The 26,103-nt window shown below is 47.3% G+C and overlaps 1 protein-coding gene across 1 annotated transcript in view; it reads left to right on the top strand.

Annotated features, from left to right (window-relative positions):
* MAN1C1 (mannosidase alpha class 1C member 1) overlaps positions 1-26,103 on the top strand; it is a 130,022-nt gene that overhangs the window by 37,791 nt on the left and 66,128 nt on the right. Inside the window, 1 exon segment of the mRNA XM_006924411.3 lies at positions 13,380-13,476. Coding sequence (XP_006924473.1) covers positions 13,380-13,476 — 97 coding nt within the window.

Below are 26,103 nucleotides of genomic sequence, written 5' to 3'. Positions count from 1 at the left end.
CAAGTACAGGGAAGAGAAATTTTGTGAAGGTTTCATAGAATCGCCCCGTCACTGCGTCAGTCAGTCCGTTTGTCTCCCTTTAGTGAAAGGGTCTGGTCTGCCTTCTCAGCAAGAGCTGCCACCTTCCAGCAGCAGGTGCACAGGCCCCAGCAGGAAGCCCAGATCTGGAGGCAGCTTCTGAAACAGAAAATCCTGGCTTCATTTGAAGCCAGAGCAGTGGAGCTGGGGCAGGTGCATTCATTCAATTGGGATGTGGGCATTTGAGGGAGGTGGAGGAGAAAGAAAAATCAAGCCGCCTGAAGGCCTGTGTGAGCTTTGATTCTGATCGTTCAAACAATTCAACAGCCTGTGAAACTTGAAGATCTGAGTTTTCTCTCTTTCCTAGTCTGTCCCATTAGTTCACCAAGATTAGAGCCTTTTGGGTTTCTTAGTTAATTATTCTTTGGTATTCTATTTCAGGGTTTTGAAATCAAATTGCTTGATGTTTTACTCTCTCGTGCGCTTAGGTCATCTTTCATAATAAGGCTGCAGGAACCCTTTCGAGAACACAGCACTTCAGCTTAGCACCATCAAGGAACGTGTCCTAAAATGTCCCATGAAATTCGGTCTTGTAGGAATGAGAAACCACCACCAACACCTGATTAGGAATCTGGAAGCACCCCTTGCACAGACCTAGAAAAAAATGAAAAGAAAACCTGCACTGAGCTGTTCGATCAATGCACACTCAAGGAGCTTACAGGGCGGCAGCTACTTGGCTTCGTAGGATGAATGAGCTCCAAGACCAGAGTCCTTTCATTTGGTGTTTGCAGGGCTGAGTGGGTCTGTTTACTGCTTTGGAATTCTCTCTCCTGGTGTGAACAGGTAACCTTAGCTGTAGATTTTATAAGGCTTTCTAGCCAAAAAAAGGAAAATATGTACTTCGAAATCTCTGCTAATGGGGGCCCAGGAGGAATAAAGAGAAAAGTCAAATGCATTTCTCAGGCTACACCTAAGAAACAGGAGTTGTTGTTTTTGTTTGTTTGTTTTTGTTTTTGTGTTTTTCAGATACTAATTAAGATCTCAGCCAAGTTGTTATCGCGGAGGCCTTCCTTGGCCACCTCCGCCCGCTGTCACTCCTGTCTCCTTACTTTGCTTGATTTTTCTTCATAGTGCATGTCACTGTTTCTTTCCTAAGGCAAGAGGCTTGCCTGTCTTGTTTACTGCTGTAGGTACCAGCACGTGGGGTACATAGTAATGCTTAGTACATATTTTCTGAGTGGATTTCAGATATGAGAAGGTTGAGGCAAGAACAAGAAGAGGCAAAGGTTGGAACCAGACTTGGGTTTGAATCCAAGCCCTCCACTTATTAACTGTATGCCTTTGGAATAATTATGGGACCTCTCTGAACCTCAGTATCCTCATCTATAAAATGGGCATGATATCTGCTTCCCAGAGTGGCAGTGGAGGATTAAATGAGACATAGCGTATGATGACATCTGATACAGGGGCTGCTACGTGGAGATGCTCATTAACTACTGGCTCATTCTCCAAGCCTTGACTTACACAATTTTACTGGACAAGAAACAGGGCCTTTCACTGCCCGTGAGTGTCCAGTGGTTCTGAGGCCCCCTTCTTGAGTCCAGGAATGGAATCTTCGAGGAGAATGGTACAATCCTCTTTCGGCTCCAAAGAGAACCACCAGCAAATGTAGATGGTCCACATGGTTCTACATGGATGGGTTAAAGATGGGCCCAAGGATTCTATACCCAGAGCTGGTTCCTCAAAAGATGGTGACACTGACCAGAATACAAGGCTCTGTCCCTCTTAGAACCTTCGTGCTCATTCTTGGCCAAGGGCCTCCCTGTGAACCCCAAAGGCCCTGAAACAGGGCACCTAGGCCTCTTGCTGTCACAGAGATGCTAACCACACTCTAGAAAGTGTTTATCAAGACTGAACTTCCGGATTTCAAGTAGCATTGGGAAACCCAGCAAAAGAGATTGCTTCTCTCCATGCTCCATCAAGATCTCTCTTGCCTCTCACTTTGGTATTTTCCTTATTTTCACTTAAATCTGCTTTTTTTCCCCCTTCTTTTTTTAACATTCTTAATGTTTAGGCAAAAGAACTGATTCTGCCTCTTTCTTGTTTCTCAGGGCTCCAGACATAGCTGGGGCAGCTTTAAAGCAGGTCATCCATTCCTTCTAGCAGACTGAGCCTCTGGGAACTGGGGATTTGGACGTTTCTTGTTTTCCAAGAGAAGCAGAACCTCAGGACAGGCAGGTTGGCCTGGGCATAAGGCAGCAGTTTGTTTTCATTTTGAGTCTCTGAGTGCCACGTGCTGTCCAGAGGTGGCGGGGCAATGTTTTGTTCATTCACTCATTAGACAGCAAAGCAGCCTGGTGAGATGGAAGGGACACAGCCTTTTGAATCAGCCAGATCCCGGCTTCAAACACTGGCTCTGCCACTTGCCAGCTGCATGGCCCCGAATGCTGGGAAAAGGAGGCTCTCATCTTAACTCCAAGAGCTGTTGAGTGGGAAGCAGTGTGCTGCCACATCAGGGTGCAGGCTCCCAACTTGCTTCCCGCATCCGTTGCCTGGCTCTGCCACTAATTTGTTCTGGGTCCTTTGCAAGTCATTGAACCCTCCAGGACTTAATTACTTAATCCTATAAAAAAAAAAAAGGATAATAACGGTAACCCGCCTTGCAAAGTTGGTGTAGGATGAAACCCTTGTGAAGGGCTTGGACCTTGTGCTAGGCACACAGTAAGTGCTCAGCAGATGTCCTCTGCTGGATAACAAAGGTAACACATGTAGCCATTATTATTACTAATTTGCTATGTTGACTTCTTTTCTTTGGCCAGATTCCATGCTACCGGGTGGGGAAGAAGAGGTGAATAGGTCCCATGCTCAAGGGCAGGGAAGACAGACGTGAAAGAAATTATTATCCTGCAGAGATATTAAGTATTGTCATTGATGGATGGCAAGGGGATGCAGGAGAACAGTGAAGTCCAGAATTGTAGTACCCATGCTCTAGAATATCAGAATTCCTTATGCAGGAAAAGGCCTATGGTGGAGTGGAAAGTACATTGGAGGTTCAGTGGTTTGTTCTTTCAGTTCTTCATTGGCAAATGCAAAGGCCCTGTGGTGATGTATTGGTTTCCTACTGCTGCAGTAACAGATCACATAATTTCAGTGACTTAACACAAATTAATTTTCATATAGTTCTGGAGGTCAAGTCCAAAATGGGTCTCACTAGGCTAAAATCAAGATGTTGGCCAGGTTGCATTCCTTTCAGAACCCATTCCTTTGCCTTTTGTACCTTCCAGAGGCTGCCCGCATTCCTGGTTTGTGGCCCCTTCCTCCATCTTCAAAGCCTGCAATGGCCAGTGGAGTCTTTTTCACATCCCTCCATGTTGACACTGACTCTCCTGCCTCCCTTTCACTTCTAAGGACACCTGTGATTACATTAGGCCCACCTGGGTAATCCAAGCTGCTCTCCCCATCCCAAGGTCGGCTGATTAGCAGCCTTAAATCTATCTGAACTCTTAATTCTGTTTTACTATACGTACTCACGGTTCCCGGGGATTAAGACATGGGCACTTTGGGGCCCTTATTCTGTTTACCCTATGTGGGAAGGGGCTGTGTGTGTTTGAGGTGTTGTCCAGAAGCCCCTGTGGCTGAAGCGTGGAGAGTGGGAAGGGGTATGAGGAGAGGTCAGAGGCAGGCCTTCCAGGCACGGGGTCATGGGAGACTCTTAGAGGCCCAAACACAGAGTAAGTTCACTTAATGGTTTACAGTTTTAAAGGCTTGCTCTGGACGTTGTATGGAGAAAGGATGGGGCAAGAGAGGAAGCAGGGAGACCTTTGCTGACATTCAGGGCAGCGGTGGACTGGGAGGGGGCGGGGACGAAGGTGAATGAGAGATGTGAGTCAGAGAGGTGGTTGTCAGACTTGCTGGAGAATAGATGTGAGCTGCAGAGAAAACGGAGGCTCGGAGCTGAGGTTTCCGGAGGACAGTGATGCTGCACCTGACATAGGAAGACGATGAATGTGACGCCCAGGGCAGACAGTCACAAGTGCTAACACTGACCAGGAGGTTTCTTCTATGTGCCAGACTCTGTGCTGAATGCCTTGCATTGTAATGAATTCGTACGGCACCCAGTCACAGCAAGTGCAGTCATTGTTCGAGTCTATGAGAGACTCTGGGGTATTGTGGCCAAGAGCATAGACTGCCTGGATTCCAATCTTGGCTCTGCCACTTACTTGCTGTGACACTTGGGCTTGTGCCTCAGTTTCCTCATGTGAGAATAAGAGTAATGATACACTAACCTTACAAGATTTGTGTGAAGATTAAATGAGTTAATATATAGGCAAAGCACTGATGACTCATGGGAATCACTGGATAAGGATACTATCACAGTATCACTATTTTTCAACAAATAGGAAAATTGAGGCACAGAGAGCTTAAGTATCTTGTCCGAGGACACACAGCTGGGTAGAGCTGGGATCCAAAGCCAGGCTCTTAGCCACTCTGCCTTACCCGCTCCTTGAGAGTGCCTCTCAGAGCTGTGGTGAGAACTGCATGTGCTAATACATGTAAAAGCCCTTCTCATGGTGCCTAGAACACGGTATATGCCCCATAAATGTACGTATATGGAAGTGCAGTTTTTTTTTCTGTAACCTATGAGCGAGGTAGGATGACACTCACCCTACTTCGCTCATAGGTGACCATAAGGCTCAAATGATGAAGGCAAAAGCACTTTGGAAATGATGAAGCTGCAAATATATAGGCGGGTTTTGTACTAAATTTCTTCATAAGGTCCTTTTTGGAACAATTTCCCCTTGGAATTTCAGTCACGGAAGAGCTGAGGTCTTCCCTACTGTCATTCATCTTTGTCCTCCGATACCCATTCTCCCTTCCCCCACACTAACACCCAGTCTATGATAGAACAGAGTGCGGAGGACCCTTTACTTTGCAGTCAGGGAACCAATCTCAGTGCAGTGACAGAGCTCAGATTTGCTTGTGACCTTTTCTGTCAGCTCCTTTTGTTCATCTGCAGACTCTGCACCAAGATCATAAGGTTCTCACTAGGATAAAAGTGTCTCACCCATTCTTGCTGTCCCTTATGGCCTCACAGTTGGAGCTGTTCTCTTGTTGGGCCTTTGGTAAATCCTTATTGAGTCAAAGCCACGGGGCAGTGGATGTTTCTGTCCTAGTCATCCCCCTTTTCCCATGGCCCTCATGACAGGAGCAGCCCAGGTGAGCTCCCCCTGTGTTGTCACCATCCTTAGTTATTTATTTACCGTTTATTTCTGGAGGGCCTCTATGTGCTGGGCATTCTGCTAGGCACTGGGAAGCAATGGTGAGCGAAGGAGCCTCCATGCAGGTAAGGCAAATAGATGCTAATTAATTACACCATTAATGTAACCCTCTATAATAGGGGAATTCTACCTGACCCAGGAGGCCAGGCTTCACTAAGACATGGCAACTAAGCCGAGGTCTGAAAGATGAGTGGAATTTGCCAGTCCAAAAGAGGAAAAAGGAGTGATCCAAGGAGAGGGACTATCATGTGCAGACGCCCTGTGGCAAGAAGAGGCGTAGTTTTTTGAGGAATTGAGAATGAAAGCCAGCGTGGCTGGGGCAGAGATGGGGAAGATTAGCTGAGGTTGCAGGCGTGAGTGGGTGGGACTCTGCAGGGCTTGATGGGCCTTATTGAGTTTGATCTTTATATCTGAAAGACTGTTTAACTCTGTGTTGGGAGTAGGGCGAAGATATGAAGAAATATGCATTTCAAATAATCTCCCTGGCTACAGTGTGGAGAACAGTATAGGAGGCCAGAGAGGAGGACTCTCGGCCAGTTAGGAGGCTGCTGCAGGATCCCGCAGAGAGTCGCGAGTGGCTTGGAATAGAGAGCAGAGAGAAATGGATGGAGAGATACTTAGTAGGTAAATGAATAGGATAGTAATCATCCTATGGCTACTTTTTATTGAGCGTGTATTATGTACCAGCTGATGTGCTTAACACTTTACATATGTTATCTTATTTACTCTCAGCATTATTGTAAGGATTAAGTATTCCTTTCCTCCTTTTACAGGTGAGAAAACTGAGTCTCAGAGAGGTTACATCACTCACTCAAGGCCACACAGCCAATAGGTGCAGAGCCCTATAGCTACATCTCAAACTTTAATGTGCATTTGGATCACCTGGGGATCTTGTTAAAATGCTGTTTCTGATTCACTAGGTCTGGGGTGAGGCCCAGGATGCTTCATTTCTAACATGTTCCCTGGGCGTACCCATCTGCTGGTCCCAGGACCACACTCTGAGCAGCAAGAGTCTGTCCACCTCCAGGGCCCACACTTGCAACCATGGTGCCTTAGAACAGCTGGAGATGGGGTGAGATTTCTGAGACTGCTCAAATCCAAATTTCCATGGGCAGGATGGAAATTTGGATTTGAGACCTCAGAGAGGTAGGGTGTCATATCACGCTTTCATTACCTACATGTGCCTCTCAATAGCTCTAGCAAACCCAAAAGCGAGAGGGTTGGAAGCGACACCTCACCCTTCTATTTTCTTCCACCTGCAGATAACCAAATCCTGCCTACATCCAGCTTCTGAACTGTATAGACCAGGGGTTATGCGTATTCACAGATGTCTCATCAGCAGTCACCAATCAGATCATTTTATGGGGCACCTCTGGATAGGGGTGGATTGAGAGATCTAATGGGAATGGTACCAAGCTGTCAGCTGTTTCCCGGGCCTCTGCTGAGAGTGAAGGAAAAAAATCAACTAGTGTTCTGATTGCTTTATCTGCGTGGTCATTTGATCCCAGGATCATTAGAGACCAGATCCTTTCCCACTCAGCCCTGCAAATGGGACCAGGTGGTCACTGCTGGGAAACGCCAGCACAGCTGCTGTGAGTCACAGTGTGAGCACTTGTCTTTCATGACAGAAAATCCACTACTCTTCTTGGCAGCTGAGATGTTGCAACGGTGGTTGTGTCACGACCAGACTAGATCCTGTCTGTGAGTGTGTGTGTGTTATTTTAAAAAGGACAGAATGTCTCACTATTTCCATGCTCACCTCCTTCCTCACCCCCTTCCTCCCCAGTTGCCCCCAAAGAACTTTCCATTGCAAACTTTCTACTGGTTTCCCCTCTGGATGTGGTCTGCATGTATTCCCATTTCCTTCCTCCTCAAACGCATCCTTTCTGTCTTGGTCCCATTGTTCTGGGGCTCCTCGGCGGGGGTGGGCATCTGTGCCTGGGTGACAGTGGATTCTAGTCACTTTTCTGCAGGAGAGAATCCTAGAGCTCTGAGACAGTTAGAAAGGACATCTTAAACAATAATAATGTCTGCCTCCAACTAGTAAATATTTTTTCATTTTAAGATTTCATGTCATTGTAATTTGTTCCGGTGGACAAGAAGAGCTTTTGTTTGAGAAAGAACTGACAAGATGTCTTAGGATTTAGCTCCGATTGCTCTGCCTGTCTCTCTATCATTGGAGCTTTGTTTTCTGCCTCTGCAGGACTCGGGGAAGGGAAGGCTTTGTAGTCTATTGTTAGGTGTTTTTTGAATCTATAAATCTCAGGCTGATAGAAGGGAGGGGCTTCCAGACACCATCTAGAGCTGCCTTCTGTGTCAAGCACACACATGCAAACACACAAATGATGACTGCCTGTTGTGTATTTCTAGAATCTAGTGACAGCAGAGATATAATTTCTCTTGGTATTTAGTTCTCATGTCTTTCGATTCTTACAGTCATGTTCTTGAATCTGTCCTCAATTTCTCTTGCCATAGCTCAGACTGCCCCGGCCCCAGTCAGCTGCTTCAGTGTCTTGGTGCATGGTTTTCGAGACATGGCCATCCCTCTGCTATTAACTTCCATGTGCTGACCACGGCAAGTCACTTCCCCTGTCTGGGTTTCACATCATTCTTGTAACTAGATGATGTCTCTGGCACTCAGATTCTGTTCGACTCTGAGGTTCTGGCGCTGTGCTTCCACTTATGTTGTTTTTCTTGCTGGTTGGCCTTCTCTCTGACTCCCAGCTATAAAGACCTTCTCTCCTGTCCTGTCAAAACCTGGATCCATCCACTACCACCAGCACCCCCAACCCCACCCCCACCCACATGGCCAACCACCTAAGCACTCCCTTTTGACTTAGGAGTAGCACCATATCATTTCTTCCTTCTGCTTTTTTTTATAGGTCAGTAAGAAGAAAAAAATAACTTCTCAATCTAACATAACCACTGTCAGCATTTTGGTGTATTTCCTTCCAGTCTTTTTTTTTTTTTTTTTTTTTTAGGTCTTTAACATACTTATACATAGACCAGTAAGTTTCATACTATATAATTTGGCATCTTGCTTTTCCACCTAATATTATATAATGAGCATTGTATATTCCTAAACATTTGAAAACATAATTTTTAATATCTGTTTAATACTTTACATCTCATACTTTATTGAGCTCTTGCATGGTTATTTCTAAATGGGAACAATACCTATTTTGTCAAGCCCACTGAACTTCCCATATCAAAAAAGATAAGATGTGCAGAGAGCTACACAAATGTTAGCAACGCTTGTTCATTACGTTAGTTTTATCTCCCCAAGTGAACTACTTTACTGTATTGTCCCAAAATTGTTACACATTTTCCTATTCATCAAATTTTGCACAGTGGTGGGCAAAACAAGCTGTCTGGGTTTAATCTTTAAAAGAGAACATGCATATTAATAACTTCACATTTCTTCCTAGCAATTTCTTAGAGACTTTGGAAATCACTCAAAATATAGAAAAAGGGGTGTGCACAGAGGTGTTCATTATGGCATTATTGAATATAGCCCCAAAGTAGAAATCACTGAAATGTCCAATTATAAGGGAGGAAGGCTAAGTAAATGAAGCTGAATCTATTCGCTAGGCTATTATATAGCTATTAAAAATGATAGTTATAAAGCTTTTGTAATAAAATGAAATATATTTGTCATCATCACTGGAAGAAGCAAAGAATGGAAAAAGGATAGAAAGAAAGAAAGATGCCAGTAGCTATAATATTTGAATAATGGGTAATTGTTTTTTTCTTACTGCTTTTCTATAATGAGCATGTATACCTTGGATGGATGCATGCATGCATGGATGCATGCATGGATGGATGCATGGATGGATGCATGGATGGATAGATAGATGCATCAACCTTATTTTTAAACTATGGTAAAAGATGCACACAGAAGAGAGTAGGGGCACAGAACTGACCTAAATGAAAGGGCTGACCCAGATGTGGGAGGAGAGGGCATAGAGGCTGAAGCCCAGATTGTGCTAGGACTTCTGGAAAATGCTCAGAACCACCCAAGGGGACTTATATTTATTTTTGGAGCAGGAAGAACAGAGTAAGACCATGCTCCTCACTTACACATGGAATATAATTATGAAGAAGAAGCCATGTTGCCAGTTCCTTATTTATCCATCTTCTGACCAGAGTGGGAGGGACAAGCTTGGTGAGGGGACATGGAAGCCCAGCAGGGTTTTTGAGGAGCTGCGGGTAAGAGGAACTGCAGGGAGACTGGCAACAGGCACGTTCTGTCATAATTTAAAATGGAGGAAAACAGAATTCTGTTATGTATAAATTTGGGTGAAAATGATAACCTTCAGCAAAGTTCTCTAATGGTTTTTTAAGAAAATAATTTCAAACTGGTAGAAAAGTTGCAAAATTCAAAAAAAGATTTCACATTCACCCTTCACCCAGATTCTTCAAATGTGACTATTTTACCTCATTTGCTTTTCTCTCTTTTGACACACACACTGTTGTTTCCTGAGCCAGTTGAGACCTGGCTCTCCTGGCCGAAGGACTGTGGTGTGGAAGCATCTGAGCTGTCTTCCCCCCATGGCCCAAAGGGGAAAACAGATTTGGATCGATTAAGGAAGAACTTTATGAAACTCCACAATGGGACGGGCTGCCGGGTAAGGTGGTAAGCAGCCTGTCATTGGAGATGTTCAAAGAGAGATTACTTCATCTTTTATTAAGGAATTCTCATGGAACGGGAGGTGGCCTGGGTGACCTTCGAGGTGTTAGAACTGCCTACGCGTAAAGCCAGGGACTGTCCACCTCTAAAGCCAAATCCAGGGGTCACTCAAGGCACTTACCACCAGTTCCAGATTAATCTTAGCCTTCTTATGTGTCATCTTCCTTTTGTGTCCTTCACAGTCCTACTTGGCCACCGGTATACTTAGGTACCCATGAAGCTTCCCTTAAGAGACACATTCCCCTCTTCTGAGCACTTCTGTTGCTCACAAGCCCCTCCCTTCTGACCTGTTACCTGTCTTACCTGTGATGTATATGGTCTGCATCAAGTCTCCCAGCCATGTGTTAAGCTTCAGAGCCAATTTTCTTGTGTTCTTACATTCATTCAGCAAATATTTAGTGAGCACCTATTATGTGCCAGTTCCCAGATGAGTTGTCGGGCATGCAACAGAGAATGTGGGTGGGGGAGACTGACCAAATAGTTGCAAGCATGAAAGCTTGGCTGCAGGCTGCTGAGGGACTGAGCATCAGGAGCGTGGGGTAGGAGTAGGAGCCTGACTTAGGCTTGGATGCGGAGGAGGTCTCCTTGCAAAATGCCCTTTCAGCTGGGATCTGCAGGAAGACGAGCAGTTGGCAGGGAAGTAGAGGGTGGGGGCTGGGAGAACACTCCCCCATGGCTGCAGCCCAGACTGCTTCCAAGCACAGTACGGACACCTGGTAGGTTCTGCTTAGGGAAATAAGGACTGCCTGGCTGAGGGGTCTTTCCTGTCCCCTGTTGATCCAGCATCTGGGATGAGCCACTCGTGACTCGAGGTGAGGGACGTGTGTGTTGGAGGGTCTGAGTGTGCTTGTGCACATGTGCGTGCACACGTGTGTGATTGAGAGCAGCTCTGCTAGCCTTCCGAATCCAGTCCCGAGTGACACATAGATCATTGGTGCCATCATTTCCCCTCGTTGATGTGGATGAGTATGAGAACGGGCCACGTTCCAAACATCTCCGCATCCCTGCAGTGGCAGCTTCTTTGAGAACATTGAGATACCTATGATTCTCTTAATTACTCCTGTACACCCACTTCGCTCTCTCTTTCTTAAGCAGGAGGGGTTTTGAGGGTAGGGTGCAGTCCTCCCCCTCCAGACCTCTGCTTCTTCTTTTCTGCTGTCATTTATGTTTTAATAGCCTCCTGCTGCTCTGCCACCCTCCCACCTCCCTACTCTCCCCTCATACTGACTTAATCGCGGGAGCCCCTGGATAAGAGAGACTGAGGGAGGAGGCCAGTCTCCCTCAAGCTCTCATACCCAGCAATTAGTTCCCGTTATTGCCAATTCAAGATAAGTAGAAAATAACAGGAATGGAACCAGGACTGAAAGCACGTGCTAAGTGCTTGGCCTGCGTTACGGCGACATTTGCATGTGTGTCACATGGGAAGCCGCATATCAGGCCAGGCACAGGGGTGGGGCTTGCTGGCCTGGGAGTGGAAGGAGCTGGATTCCAGACCTGCTGGTTGTATCACCTTGACCACTTTCCATCTCTGAGCCTCAGTTTCATCATCTGCGAAATGGAGAGGTGACGTTAGGTCATTCTGCTGTTTCACAGAGAACCCAGGCCATAGACTTGTGTGTCTGGGCTGCAGTGGCAAGCACAGTAGTAGTTACCGTCCTGATATACTACAAGAGATGGCTTCTAAGCCTCGGCACCAGGAGTGGCAGAGCGTGGAGAATGCAGGCAGAAATGTCCAGAAAGTGGCTGCGGAGGCAGAAAGGGAGGCTGAGAGATAGATCGAAGAAGAAAAGCTAACGGAGGCCTGGAAGCCAGGCGAGAAATAGAAATAAACACATATAATAGATCGGTAGTTCTCAAATGTGGCCCATGGACCAGCGGCATCACATGGGAACTTGTTAGAAAAGCAAACCGTCTGGCTCACCCCAGGTTGCTGAATCAGAAACTCAGGAATGGGGCCCTTTTAATAAGCCCTTCAGGTGATTCTGGTGCATGCTAAAGTTTGAGAGCTAGTAGGATGGACAGAAGGAGGGGTGGTTGGATGAGGCTCAGAGAACCAGACAGGTATTTTAAAGACCGAGGAGGCAAGAAAGCCAGCATTTGTGGATCGCTTGCTGTGTCGGGTTAGAAACCGGGCATTTCCAGCTACTTTGTTTCATTTAAACCTTTCAGGATTGTGGCAAAGCAGGCCTTGTAATTCCCAATTCAAAGGCCAGGCAACCGAGGCACAGAGATTTAGTCACTGGCCAAAGTCAAAGAGATGGCAACAGAGGTAGGGTTAGAAGCCAGGCCTCTCTGGCCCCGAAGCCTGAGTTCTTTCCACCGCATCAGGCTGCCTATCCATGCACCTGTCCCTCAACTGTGCCTGCACTGCCTGCACTGGCTCTCTCCTCTGCTCCAAGGTCACCCCATAGGTCTGCTCTGCTCTCCTCCTTCTGTAGCCTGCCATGCAAAGGCAAAACGCAGGAACTATAAAGGTAAATAAGGGAGACCCTGGGAGAGAGGGATGGATGGCTAAGTGAATTGTCACCGTGTATTCCTCTAGCCTCCAGTGCTAAGTACAGCCAGGGGACCAAGGTGCTTGTGTAATGCTCCCCAGGGACTGGCATAGTTGTCTAGTAAGAACTCATTCCCGTGCTGGATGACAAAGTCGACAAATACTCATTGCTGCCTATACGTGCCAAGCCCTGTGCTGAGTGCTACAGGGGAAACTAAGGCAAGATAAGTATAGTTTCTGGCTTCAGGGAGTTTATGGTCCAGAGCTAGTAAAATAAAAAGGAGCAGTGACCAGCGAGGGTGCTAGGGAGCCTGGGGCAGCCAGAGGAAGTCCAGCCAACTTTCAAAGAGACTTATGTGGTGACTTTAAGGGACAGCACCAAAGCTTTGGAGCCTGACCTAAGGCTTTGGAGCCAGAGAGCATGGGTTCAAGTCCAAGACTCTGACTCACAGGATAACCTTGGGCACGTCACCTCATGCCTGACGTGTCTCTTTACCTACACAATGGGAAGGGAGTGGTTTGGTGGATTGTTCTACTGGATTATAAAAGGTATTGTTTGGTGAGTCATTTGCTTCCCTTCAGAGGATCACTCTGACCAAAGCAAAACAGAGAAGGCTTCATGGAAGAGGTGGCTCTTTGGCACTGAAGGATGGCTTGTGTCTTCTCTGGGAAATCTATGCATAGACTTTGGACATGTGGGTTGTCCAAGGAGAATGGCCTTCCAGGCAGCTGTAACTGTGAATAAAATTATAGCAAGAGGAAGTCATCTTCCTCAATATGGAAGATGATTTTTTAAATGTGGTTTCAAACCCTGTCGTGAAGGGCAAAGCCGGGTGGCCGGTCCGCACTACTGGGAATCGCCACGCTCAGGCTCTTGGTTTCCCGCCTTTTCTTGCAGATGATGCAGTTCGCCTGGCAGAGCTACAAGCGTTATGCGATGGGGAAAAACGAGCTCCGGCCCCTCACAAAGGACGGCTACGAAGGCAACATGTTCGGTGAGTTGCCGTCAGGGAGACCCGCTGCCACCCCGCCCCCCGCCCCGCCCCCGACACCAGTGGATGAGTAGAACTTTATTGTTGCCTTTTCACCGACTGATGTGTGTCCCTATTTCTCCAGACCTGGGGCTCCCACGTCTGGGTTCCTTCTGGGCTGTTCAGGCTTCGGAGCCTTCTAGATTTGGGGAAACCCTTGCACTCCTCTCTGACTTTACACACTTTCTTATATGCAGCGATCATGTATTTCGTAGAGCAAACAAAGTTGGAAATGTGCGTGGGGTCGGTGAATGATGGAGACTTGTTTCCACAGAGGTGGTTTGGAGTTCTGAAGGACATGGAGGATCTGGCTTAAACACATTCCTTCCAGAGTGGTTGTAAAATGATCTGGGGTGTCGTCACAGAGAAACCGAACACATTTTCGATGAGATGGGGACAATAAGCTGCCTTTAGGGTCTCAGCGGGGCGGATCTCGCACGCTGACATGGTGGACGTTAAGGATCAGCCCAGCTGCTGCTGTGTGTCGGCAGCGTGTTTGATCTGCAGCCTCACTGCCGATGCCCCTGCCTTTCCAGCCACAGGCGTCTCCCAACCCAGAGCCTCGAAAGCTTCTCTCAGCTGGAGAGACTGCAAGGTGCCTTATTGTGGGCGTGGCCTCAGATTTCAAAATTGACACTCATCCAAGTCACCAGCCTCCCTCTTTGCAGGCCTTTCACATGAAAAAGATGCCAGAGGCAGCCTGGCTTCCTTCTTCCCTGAGAGAGAGGCGCTCTCTGGGGCTGCAGACAGGAATTCATTACCTGTATTTCTCACCCCTGAGAAACATAAGCTCCTGAAGTCAAGAACTAAAGCAAGTCAGATTAAAAGTCCCAGGAAAATCAGGCAGCGCCCCACGTGCATGGCCCTGTCATAAGGATATGTGTTATGGGAAAAGAGACAGAGGGTCTCCCTTCGGCCCTCGAAGCAGCCAGCCTCACAGCCTTTCTAGCTGTTCAGACAATTTGCTTGTCTTGTGACGGGGGGCTGTATGAATTTGGGTAATTTCTTCCCTGTATCCACTCGCCCCCCCCCATTAATAGGAATGTAGAGAAGTAAGAAAGTATCAAAAAAAGTATAAAGCAGGCAAAAAAATAACTCGTTCTGCCACATAGGTACAGCCTCTATTGATATCTTGGCTCATTTCCATCCAATCTTTTCTTCTGTGTACTTTTTTTCCCTCTCTACACAATTTTATGTCCTTTCTTTTTTTTTTTTTAATGTAATGTTACATCATAAATGTTTCCCCAACTCATTTAAATTTTTTCATAAAGAATGTTTTTAATGGTTGTAATTATTGCAGGGATGTGCCATAACTCACTTAACTACCCCACAAATGTTGGACTAAGGTCGTTTCCAATTTTTTGCTATTAAAAATAATGCAGCAATTATCATCTTTGTGCGTAAAATGTTGTCTTAGGATAGATGCCTAGAGAGGACTCCTGAGTCAGAAGGGAGAAAGACAGATGTTTCTTTACCCTCAAATAGGAGATGCGTGGATTTCTGCCTTCTCACCTGCCTAGAGCACAGGCCTTGCCCAACAGCCCACATCAGTCCAGGGCAGGGTGACTGGTGTGAATCTCATCGGTTGTTGGCGCTTTGGCTACTAGTGTAAACCAGACACGTGATCAAGGAAGCTTCTCCTCTCCTTCTCCTTGAACAGTCTGCAGATATTCAGGAAATTGCCAGAGGTCAGGGAGAGGCTGTTGATTTCTGACACTAAACGGGATGAGCATAGCTATTGCTCAGACCATCCATGGGGACAAAGTACCATGGGGAACATTGCTAGGAGGGATTGGGCCAAACCAAATGCCATTTGTAAAATCCTCAAGGCCTGAGATTTAAATCTCAACCCTCCTATCCCTTTCCAATCACCAAGCCTGGCGGAGAGTGGGAGCTCAGAATGATGGAAGGACACCTTGAGTCAGAAGACCTGGGTACAAGTCCTCACTCTGCTCTGAACTATCTGTGTGGCCAAGCGCAGGTCACTTAACCTCTCTGGGCCCCTGCTTGTTCATCCTTCACACTGGGGCTGCTACGAGAGCGTGCCTGAACATGCAAGTATATATGAGTGATTTACTGTTTCCGTTGCAATAAATGCAGTTGGCAGTTGCCCACGTGAGCCCATGGAGGGTTCTGAGGTCCCATGTCTGTCTCCGAAAAATGGCCTTGGCTGGGCCCTGGATACCCTATCACCTGGTGCCTACGGCAGTCCTGGCAGTGAGGCAGATCCTTCCTTCTGCAGCCAGCAAATGAGCCACAGTGGGCGACTGGCTCCCGGGAAAGGAGAACATACAGGGACCCAGGCACCGGGCAGGGAAAGCTGGTCTCGATTTGCTCTTTCACTCAACAGATGCTTGTTTGGTGCTGTGCTTGATGCTGACTGCAAGGGATACAGGGGTAAATGGCACAGCAAAAACTCCACCAACTCTGCCAAGACATATGCCGGCAACTTTCCCTGGGCCTTTCTGAGGTCTGTCCAGGTGTTCTCAGAGAGAGAAAAGTAGCAGGTGATCACAAGTGAGGATGTGATCAGTCTCCTTCACTGGCTTGAGATCCTATGCCTCTAGAGCCCAATAGTTCAAATTTAGACTTCACTAATTCCTGGTGGTATGACCTTGAGCAATCCATTTCTCTCTGAGCTTGAGTTTTTCTGTAAAGTGGAGCTAATGAAAACATCAAACCCCCAGCCCAGCGCCCGCCTGACACATTGAACCTGCTTAACAGGTAGTAGCTATGGTTACTGTTACCAGAAATGGTCTTATGCTACAGAGGCTTATGGGAGGGCCCCCGAGGAGGGAGGCTAAGGGGCATTCCAGGAGCCTGGGAGGCTCTATTTCAGAGTAGGCCCACGAGGGGCTTTGAAGCCAGACTATTCCTGAAGACAAGAGATGAACTGGCCTAAATTAGGCTGCTTGTCACACCATGACCTCTTTCTCTGGACTCAGCGGGCTGCTGGGCAGCATCATTCTGAGACTCTGGCCACTGCTGTCGTCAATGACCCCACTATAAATTGGGACCTGCAGGGAATGGCCAGGTGGCAGCAGTGCCCACTCTGCCCCACTTGGCTGAGTTGATGTACAGCAGACCCTGAGCTGTCTCCAGGTATTGTTTGGACACAGATTCTTGTAGCCTCCTCCCCAAGCCTGCAGGGCCAGGAGGGCTGTATACTGGGAGGGGTGATGAGTTCACACTGGTTCCTGGCCTTGCAGTATTTACAGGAGCTGTGGCAAGGACACTGGGTAGCGTTTCCTGACCACCCTCGTGCTCCTCCCTGAATCTCACTTTGAGAGCAAGACCTTTGGATGAGGAGCCTCTCAAGCTAGTTCTGTGTCCTAAGCAATTCAGTGTCAAAGTGGCTTCCTTTCACCAACATCTGACTCAGCAGGCCCTGTCAGGAAATGCTCTCAAGACCCCAGAGGCCATGAGCAAAGAAGACACAGCCTGATCCTCACCTTGCAGCCTAGGCAGATTATCTGCCTCTTTCTCCTTTCTCTGAGAGGTGGCCAGATGGGACAGTGAGTGTCCTGCTGGGTGGTAGAAAGAAGATGGACTTTGGATCCAAGCAGACCTGAGTGGAACCTCTGTGTTACCACTTAGCAGCTCTGTGGCCTCTGACTACAGAGTGGGACAGAGGCCACTGCCTACTGGGCCTACAGAGAGGAGACATGCACAGGGCCTAGCCCCATGCCAGGTACAGAGCCTAGCCCCATGCCAGGTACAGAGCAGTGCTCTTGTCTCTATTAAGTTGCAGAGGTGAGTCTGCCACTCGATGAAAGCAGTCTAGGAGGGGAGAGTAGAGGACCCAACTGTCTGGGTCTTAGTGTCCCAGCTATAAAATGGGAACAATAATAGTACCGATTCGCAAGATCATTTTTGAGAACTTAATGAGTTAATACATGAGAAGAGCTCGTATTCATGCCTGGCACATAGAAAGCATTCTTCAAATCCAGCTGCTATGAGGATGATGTAAGGCCCTTGGGACAGTGTGTGTTTTTCCTTTTTTCGAGCAAGGCGTGCCCAAGCCCTCTGGACCTAGGGACCCACGTAAGGTCTCCAGGGCTTCCCCAGCCTTGATCCCAATTTCCTTGTTCCCCACCCCTTGAGTGCCCATGGCAGAGATCATGGGTAGGCAGCCCACTGGTAGGTAGTGTACCTCTCACCGCTTCATTTAAGCATCTTACAATTTCTAACAGGGAAGAGGCGGGGAAGGTTAGGGTTCAAGGCTGTGGGATAAATTGGACTTCTGCCAGCATAAAGGTTTCCAGGCAAGGAGTAAGCGACACCACAAACTTGATGTCAGCTGCCAGTCTCAAAGCACTTAACAAGCATTAATCTTCCCAAGAAGTCAGAGTGATTCATGAGAACGTCATCCTCCTCAGCAGGGGGAAATGCGCACGGGTACAGAGTCTTGGGAGGTGGCCACCAAAGAGGCCTTTAAAGACAAATCTGATTCCCTCATCTTAGAGTTGGGGAAATCAAGCTCAGAGGAGGGGAAAGGACTTGCCCAAGGTGACACAGCATGTTAACTGTAGGACTGACACCATTCGCTCTGAGATCAGCCAGATTATTCAAGGCCAGACTGTGGAAATGCAGGCCTATGGTCACGGCCAGATCACTACCTAGAACTAGAAATTCTCAGAGCTTTGGCAGGAGCAGACTATCGGGAGGTATACGATTTGGGGGCCAAGACCTCACCGTTACCTGCACATGCATCACACCAGGCACTGTCACTGCATTCTCATGTGTCCTCTTCACAACCCTCACCCATCTTCTCCTCATTTCAGAGGTGAGGAAACTGAGACTCGTGAGTTTCAGGACTGGCTTAGTTACACAGTTACCAAGCAAAGACTGGATCACAGGTCCGTCAGATTCTAAAATGCAATCCATCCATTACCATGCTGCCCTGTCTCCCGGTGATCACATACAGTGGCCGAAGAGAAGGGAATGGGGCAGAGGGATGGTCTCAGGGTGGCTGGTGTCGCATCTTCTCCGCTGCCCTCATGGAAGCTGGGGAAGACATGTACTTCATTGCCAAGGTCTGCAGCCACTCATCTCTAGGCATCAGTATTTATTGGACATCAACTGAGTATTCAAGGCTTGGGGAAAAGATTCGGATTTCTCTCTTTTCTCCTGACATAGGAAAATATTTTATCCCTGCCCAATAACCTGAAACTACCAAATTGCAAAATATGCCATTGGTTGGCCATCAGCATGACTAGCTGAGAGAAGCATGAATTGGAGAACCAGACCAGCCTGAGTATGAACCCTGTCTCTGCTACTTACTAGTCATGTGACCCTGGGCGAATTTCTTAACCTCTGCGACTCAGTTTCTCCATCTGTACAATGAGGATAATACCTACTTCATTCAACAGTTGTGCAGATTAGATAAGGTGGATGTGTGTCAATATCTGCCCATGCGCACTCATTAGCTATAAGCTGTTGCCATTGTTATTACATTTGTTATAAAATAATTATGAGAATAGTTATATTCCAAGGAAAGAAACAAATTCCCGGATCATAATAGGCTCTCGGTGAATATTGTGGAAAGAAAGAATTTGCCTCCTGCACTCTCTGCCTACGTCCTGGGTTTGGCTGGGGAAGGGCTAAGCCTTACTTTGCTCTCTGTTCTTCTCATTCTCTTCACTGCCTTGACCTCCTCCGTCACAAAGCGCAGTTAGAATCAGCAGACTAACTCTGTAAGAGCAGCCGTCCTGCTCAGTCAGCAGCTGTGATCTCGGGCATCTTCTCTGTGGAAGACAGAGGTGCTTGCGTGGGCAAAAGCAACGTCCCCTTGCTCCGAGCCGGCCCAGGATGACCGTGAGAGCCCCAAATTGGATTCTGTCTCTGCCCTGTGAATCCCCGATGGAACTGCCAACCAAATCCCCATTTCAAGGGATGATTTATGGCCTTGGGTGAGTTAAGAGGTAAAATGAACACAGCATGATTTTCAGATCACAGGCTGAGAATGCTTGGCCTTGACAGAGAGAAAAATCATCTTTGCCTTGTAAACGGAGCAAATATGATGTTGAAGAGGGAATAAATCCAGGCCCCAAGATGTCATTTTTACAATTGCTTTTTGGCGTGTGACTTAGTAGTGCTTTCTGCAAAATGTTCACAGTCTCCTACACACACAGCAGTCTCACTGGGCGTTTTCGTGGGGGCGAGAGTTACTCTACCAGTGCGGCTGCCTGGGAACAGCACACTTCGCCGGATAGACAGTTCGTGAGAACCACCTGCTTCCCCAGTGTTCTTCCCAACTCCATGTCATTGCCACGATCTCTGGCTTTGTTTCTGGAAGGCAGCAGTCTTGACTTGGGAGACACGCCTAGGTTCAAATCCCCAGCATTTACCAGCTGAATGAAATTGGGCAAGTCACAGAATTCTCTGAACCTCGGTTTACTCGCCCGTAAAAGGGCAAGGGGCAAGGTTAGGTGGGCTCGGTACAGTGCCTGGCACACAGTGGGTCCTCACAGAACAGGAACTTTTCCTCCCCTGCAGGCACACACACCCTTCCCAGTCCCGTTCCTTTCTCCCCTTTTATTGGGTATCAAAATACTTTGACTTATCTGGCTGAAAATACTATATCTACTTTTTACGAATTTTGTTTAGGAGTTTTTGTGTTTGTTTGTTTGTTTGTGTTTTCTGAAAAAGAAAAACAAAAACAAAACACTAAGTGTCTACAGACCTTGGAAAATCACTGTCAGGCCGCGTTGCTCACTGATCTTTGGCAGGCTGTGGTGCACATTCCTGACCCAGGCCTTGAGTTGTTTTGAGAAAAAGCTGTCATCAGCCTCGGAAGTGGTGATGTTGCAATTCCTTGGATAGAAAGGGTCAGGCGTAAGGGCAGCACGCAAACCTTCCCGACAGTCACATGTGTTTGGAGCCCTGGTTGCTCCATCTAGAGGCCAGAGCCTATCAGAGTGCAGAGGAAATGGATTAGAAGTGCCTGGCCACTGGCAGATGGGCCTTTTGTGCGAGGAGAAGGGGCTGAAGATATGAACTCGATGCTCGTGAAGGACAGGTAGAACTGGAAGTTGCAGGTCAGGTGCTGCTACCCTGGGTCGTCTCTCTGTGGCCTTGAATGACACATCCATGATCCCTGGCCACCTTCTGAAGACCGGAACTGTCCCTCAGGTCACACTAGGTGATAATCAAAGCAAATCACTCACCTCCAAATAAGCCTGCTGGGTTTTCACACTCTCATGCGGTGTGGTGCTTTGCACCCTTCTCTCTCAAAGATATTTTGTTCCCAAGCGGTTTCTAATTAAGATGCATCTTGGCTGTTTTTATTTTTGTTTAAAAGGCTTCCCGCAAGCAGAGAGCATAGTTTATTTCTCTAGAAAATACAGTAGCAGGTTGTTGTAAAAAGAAAACTCAAGGTTAGGAGCCTTGGGTCCCTGGCCCAGCCCTGGCGCCAGCAGCTGCCTGAGCCAGCGTCCCCCTTTGAGCCTTGAACAAAGAGGTTCGCACCCGGGCCCTTGCTGTCCTCTGTGATTCTGGGTTGGTTACTAGGTTGATTTCTCTCTCTCTTTCTCTCTCTCTCTCTCTCTTTTTTTTTTTTTTTCGCCTCTGCCAGGCATTTTGGGCTGTGCTGGTTCTCTTGAAATCTGAAATTTTAGTAGCAAGTCTTGTTTCTGTCAGGGAGGAGTGAGTCAGGGTATCTATTCCCAGAGCAAGTTGCTGGGGCTGCAAAAGATGATTCATATTGAAACTGACATTCCCTCCCAGTGTGGCCACGTTCCCACCCACTTTCCAAAGACCTTTCTTTCCTTCCTTGGAAACGAGGCTGAGCCCACAGCAGACAGCCAGCCCCCTTTTCTCTGCACGGCATCGATGGCAAACACTTGCCAAATTTCCCAGCAAACTCGGTGACAAATAGATACGTGAATTCACAGAATCTCGGACTGGTGGTGCCAGTTGGATTCTTTGAAACCATCTGGTCCAATGTCTGAGGGTGGAGAATGAGGCACCGAGACAGACAGGGACTTGCAAAGGCCTGCCAGCCAGGACAACTCGACCCCTGGTTTTTAATATGAGCCTCTATCTTTTTCTTTTCTTTTAAATTGCTTTTTAAAAATTGAGATGTAACTTCCAACTTACAGTAAAATGCACAAACCTTAAGTGCACAGCCCAATGAATTTTACATAAAGATACACCCCTGTAACCAACCCACAGATCAAGATAGCATTTCCGATACCCCAGAAAGTTTCCTCACACCCCTTTCCTGGTCAGTAGTCCCCAAGAGTCACCACTGTTCTGACTTCTATCACCTTAGATTTGTTTTATCTCCTTTAAAATTTCATATCATACTGAATGCACTCCTTTATGGTTGACTTTTCTCATTCATCATCATTATGCTATGAACTGTAGCTCATTTTTCAAGTTTACTCATGCTCCTCTTACTGAACATTCTTGTTTCTAATATTTGATAATCGTGAGTAAAGCTGCTATAAATACTTTATTTTTGTTTAACATTTAGTGACTGGTTATTTTTACCAGCCCTAGGCCACCACTAATGTACTTTCCATATAGATGTGTCTATTTTGAACATTTCATATAAAAGGAATCATACATTATTTGGCCTTTTGTGACTGGCTTCTTTCACTTAGCATAATGTTTTGAGGGTCCTCCTTACTGTAGAATGTATCAGCATTTCATCGCTCTTTATTGCCAAATATTCTATTCTATGGACCTACCACGTTTTATTTATCCATTCGGCAGTTAATAGACATTGGTTTTGGAGGTTTGTTTGTTTGTTTTTTGACCATTGTGAATTATGCTGCTATGAACATTCAAGTATAAATTTTTGTGTGGATATAGGTTTTCTCTCGGGCACATGCCTAGGAGTAGAATTGCTGGATCATATAGTAACTCTACATATAACCTTTTGAGGAACTGCTATACTGGCTGCACCATTCCCATCAGGAGTGTTTGAGGGTTATGAACGCTTTTGTACATGCTTTTAGGGGAAATAAGCAGTCATTTATATTAAGGTCTAGCCAGAGTTTGAATTGCTGGGTCATGCTGTAGTATAGTATGTTGAGCTTAAGTTGAATGCTACCAGTTTTCCAAAATGAGTGAACCAGTTGGTAGTCCCACTGGCTATTTGCTCCATTATCCTCGCCAATGTTTGCTGTTACTAGTATGTTTAATATTAGCCTTTGCCTCCTTCCTAATCAAGCCCCCACACCACTCCATGTTCAAAGCCCCAGCTTCGTGGACCTGTGCTTCCTGGAGCAGAGCTGCCCTGTACTGCTTGTTCAGCCCTGGTCTGGAGAGGGTCCCTGTTCGTCCTGCCTTAACTTAGAGGTGAATCGGGGCTCCCAGGCCAGCTGCTTCAGATGCTCCTTGCAGCAGAAAGAATGGTTGGCAACCTCTTCCTCCACTATCTACCCACTTCCGACACTGTCTCCCCAGTGGCTGGCGTGGCCTCTCTACTTCCCAGCTCACCACAGCTATGACAGACAGACCCAAGATGGCATGAACTACAATTTCTCTAGTTCGGTTACTGTGCCAGGAAAGAGGTCTTAATAGAGAACATGTTGGCATGGGAGTCCAAATCCTGGTTCCACCACTGACTCCCTGGGCAAGGGTCATGTTTCCTTTCTGAGCCTCAGTTTTCTCTCCTGTGGAATGGGGGCGATAACTCCCTACCCCAGTCCCCAAGAGCCAGGAGATCTGGCTTCTAATTGCTTCTCAGACACCCATCTGCCCTGTGACCCAGACAAGGTACGTCCCTCTCTGAACTCTTCTCTCCACCATACCGTGTGGGTATCTGGCATGTGGTCCCTCATGTTACTTCCAGGTCCTAAAATAGTAAGCGATTGAGCCACTTTGGGGTCTCTTTCTCCCGAGCCGATGAGAGTCCGGTGCAGCCAAGCGGGCAGCTGGCTCAGTGATGGAGGCAGGGGTGCTGCACTGGTCACAGTGGCCCCACACAGGGTGAGGACTGAGCGGCAACTACTTCTCTGGAAAGTGGGAGTCAGATTTCACACCCCCACCCCCTAGGGCTGCTGAGGCAGGCAGATCGGTTCCCTGTTCCACAGACGGCTCCCAAGCATAAACGGTCGGCATGAGAACCACACAGGGCTCAATGGGAATTGTTGAAAAATTCTGAGGAGAGCCTGGAGGAGGACAAAGAGACCCGGAAGTGTGTTGTCAGCACAATCTGGGGCTAATACTCAAGTTTGTTTTTCTTTTCATCGAGTCTGAAAGGCGGTTTGAAATCTACTGCTCTTGCTTTTTAAAAAATTTTAATCACTGGATAAAGCACAATTGCATTTTCTCCCCCAATAACTTTGAATTCTGGAAATAGACCATGTGGGGATAATTGCTGTTGTCTAATCCCACCGATGGCCAACCAAATGATTAGGACAGGGGGGAAGGGAGCCACTGGCGGAAGCCCTCTGCCGGCTTCTTAGCCAGCAGGCAGCGCTCAGCTCCCCAAATAATACTGTTCCTGAAATAGCAGTCACCCAGAAACATGTCTGGATGTTGTTTCGTGACAAGTAACTAACTGATAATGTTTGGGGACATGGACAGTTTGAGTTATTTCGATTCTGCAACTTTGCGTTGAGTACCTACTGTGTGCCAGGCTCTGAGCAGGGTGTGGAGTGGGGAAGGGGGTACAAAAATGAGCAGGACATGATGAGCTCATTGGAGAGGAGAAAAATGACATCTCCCTGTGCTGCCAGACAGAACGTGTGCCTGAGCAACATGGCTGCAAGAGAAATGTCATTATCTCAGGAGAGCTGCTAAGTGAGTTCTTGAGACTATTTTAAAAGTTTTCATAAAGTTCCCCACATTTCACTGCAGGGGAATCACAAAGATGGTGGCATTTGAGAGGCATCATTTGGGAGAGGGTGAATTCATGGGTGCCAGAGTTGCCCAGGTGGTGGATTTTAACAAACATCAGTGAAATCTTACAGATCGGGGAATAGCACAGGCCGAGCCTGGGAGGACAGGTCAGGTAGAGAGTATTGTCTCTCAGACAGAGAGGGGTGCTTGGGTGAGCAGACAGAGGCTGCAGGCTTGTAGGGAAGAGACCTAGTCTGAGCAGCCAGCAGCCAGCCAGGCACTGCCCTCAGATGCCACCACACAGGGCCAACTGCTCCATTAGGCACAGGGCCAAGGGTTCATGAAACTATTTTATTTTAATTTTTTTAATCAGAGGAAAAAATATGAATATAATAATGAATGCATAATAATGACTCCAGCCTGGATTATATTCATCTTTATACCAATGCAATTGTAAAAGATCATTTCTAATGTTTTTTATGGCAGTAGGCCCATGGAAATCATAGTGCAGCCCTGCTCCTACTCACCAGGTGAGGGTCCGAAGAGCCTGCGACTGTTCAGAACTGAGGGAAAGAATTCCTCTTCTCATTACTGTCATGAAAGCTGGCAGATAAAACCAACAACAACTCAGGTTCTTTGTCTCCATTAGTATGTGGCGGGAAGGGCATTGCCACAGGTGCCCACCTGCTAGCCCAGGTAGCTTTTCGTGTGCTTCATTTATTCCTTATGGTACCTCTTTGATGCAGGTGTTGGTATGATGAGGAACGTGAGACTCTGAGAGGGGCAGTAACTTGTCTAAGCCTGCCGAGAGGCAGAGTGGCAGTTGAAACCCAGGCTTGTCTACGCGCTGAGCCCACAGGACTGTGAACCCCCCTTGGGCCAGGACTTTCCATGTCGCCTGCCTTGTGCATTATCAGCATGCCATTAGGCCCAGATGGTGCTTTTGGGGGATCCCGAGGTAACGGTGAATGATGAAGAAGAGTCTCTGTGTGTTTATTGATTAAACGGAGGTTGTGACTGCTCAGCATTGGTCTGTTGTGCCTCTTCACTGCATTAGGCTGTAAAAATAAAGCCAGAGTTGTTACTTATCTTCCCCAAACCAAGGAGGACAAAATCCTGAGCACCTCCAGCGAGGCTATAGCATGACACTCACCATGGCCTCAGAGGATGTTGCAGGGGGCGGACTGGGAAACGCCACCTCTCCTGTTCTTTCCACTGGTGATGTGGCTTCATCTGAAGGGCCTTGAATTCCTGGGACATGAACACGCCCAGACCTAGACCTAAGTGCAAAAATAGGTTCTTTGGCCAACGAGACACATTCTCTGGGCTCCCCCAGGCTCCAAGGGTCAGGGCTGTGGCTGTGCCTCTTTCAGGTAGGAAGGTGGGCAGCTCCACAGAGACCGTCTCCCCAGAAACATCCCAGCATCTGCAGCTCAGAACACTGACTGGGGAGGAAGCAACACCTCAGAGAGAGGTTCCTGGTGATTTAAGGCACTAATGCCAACTGGTTTGGAGCACAGGCTTTGGTGCCAGGCTGCCTGGTCATCATTTTCACTACTTCCTGTGTGGCCTTCAGCCATTGAATTAACCTCTCTGTGCCATGGTTTTCTCCTATGGAAAAAAAACAGGACTATTAGAATCTACCACTTAGAGTGGTTGTGAGACTTCAATTAGTTAGTACCTGCAAAGGGCTTAGGTTAATACCAAAACAGTAGCCGCTATCATCATCTTCATCATCATCTTTGCTATTAATACTGTCGGTGCTGCCCAGGGAAGGAGGAAAGTTGTCCATTC

The sequence above is a fragment of the Pteropus alecto genome, unplaced genomic scaffold, assembly GCF_000325575.1.
Source record: "Pteropus alecto unplaced genomic scaffold, ASM32557v1 scaffold39, whole genome shotgun sequence".
Lineage (NCBI taxonomy): Eukaryota > Metazoa > Chordata > Mammalia > Chiroptera > Pteropodidae > Pteropus > Pteropus alecto.
This window is presented reverse-complemented; position numbering and strand designations above follow the sequence as displayed.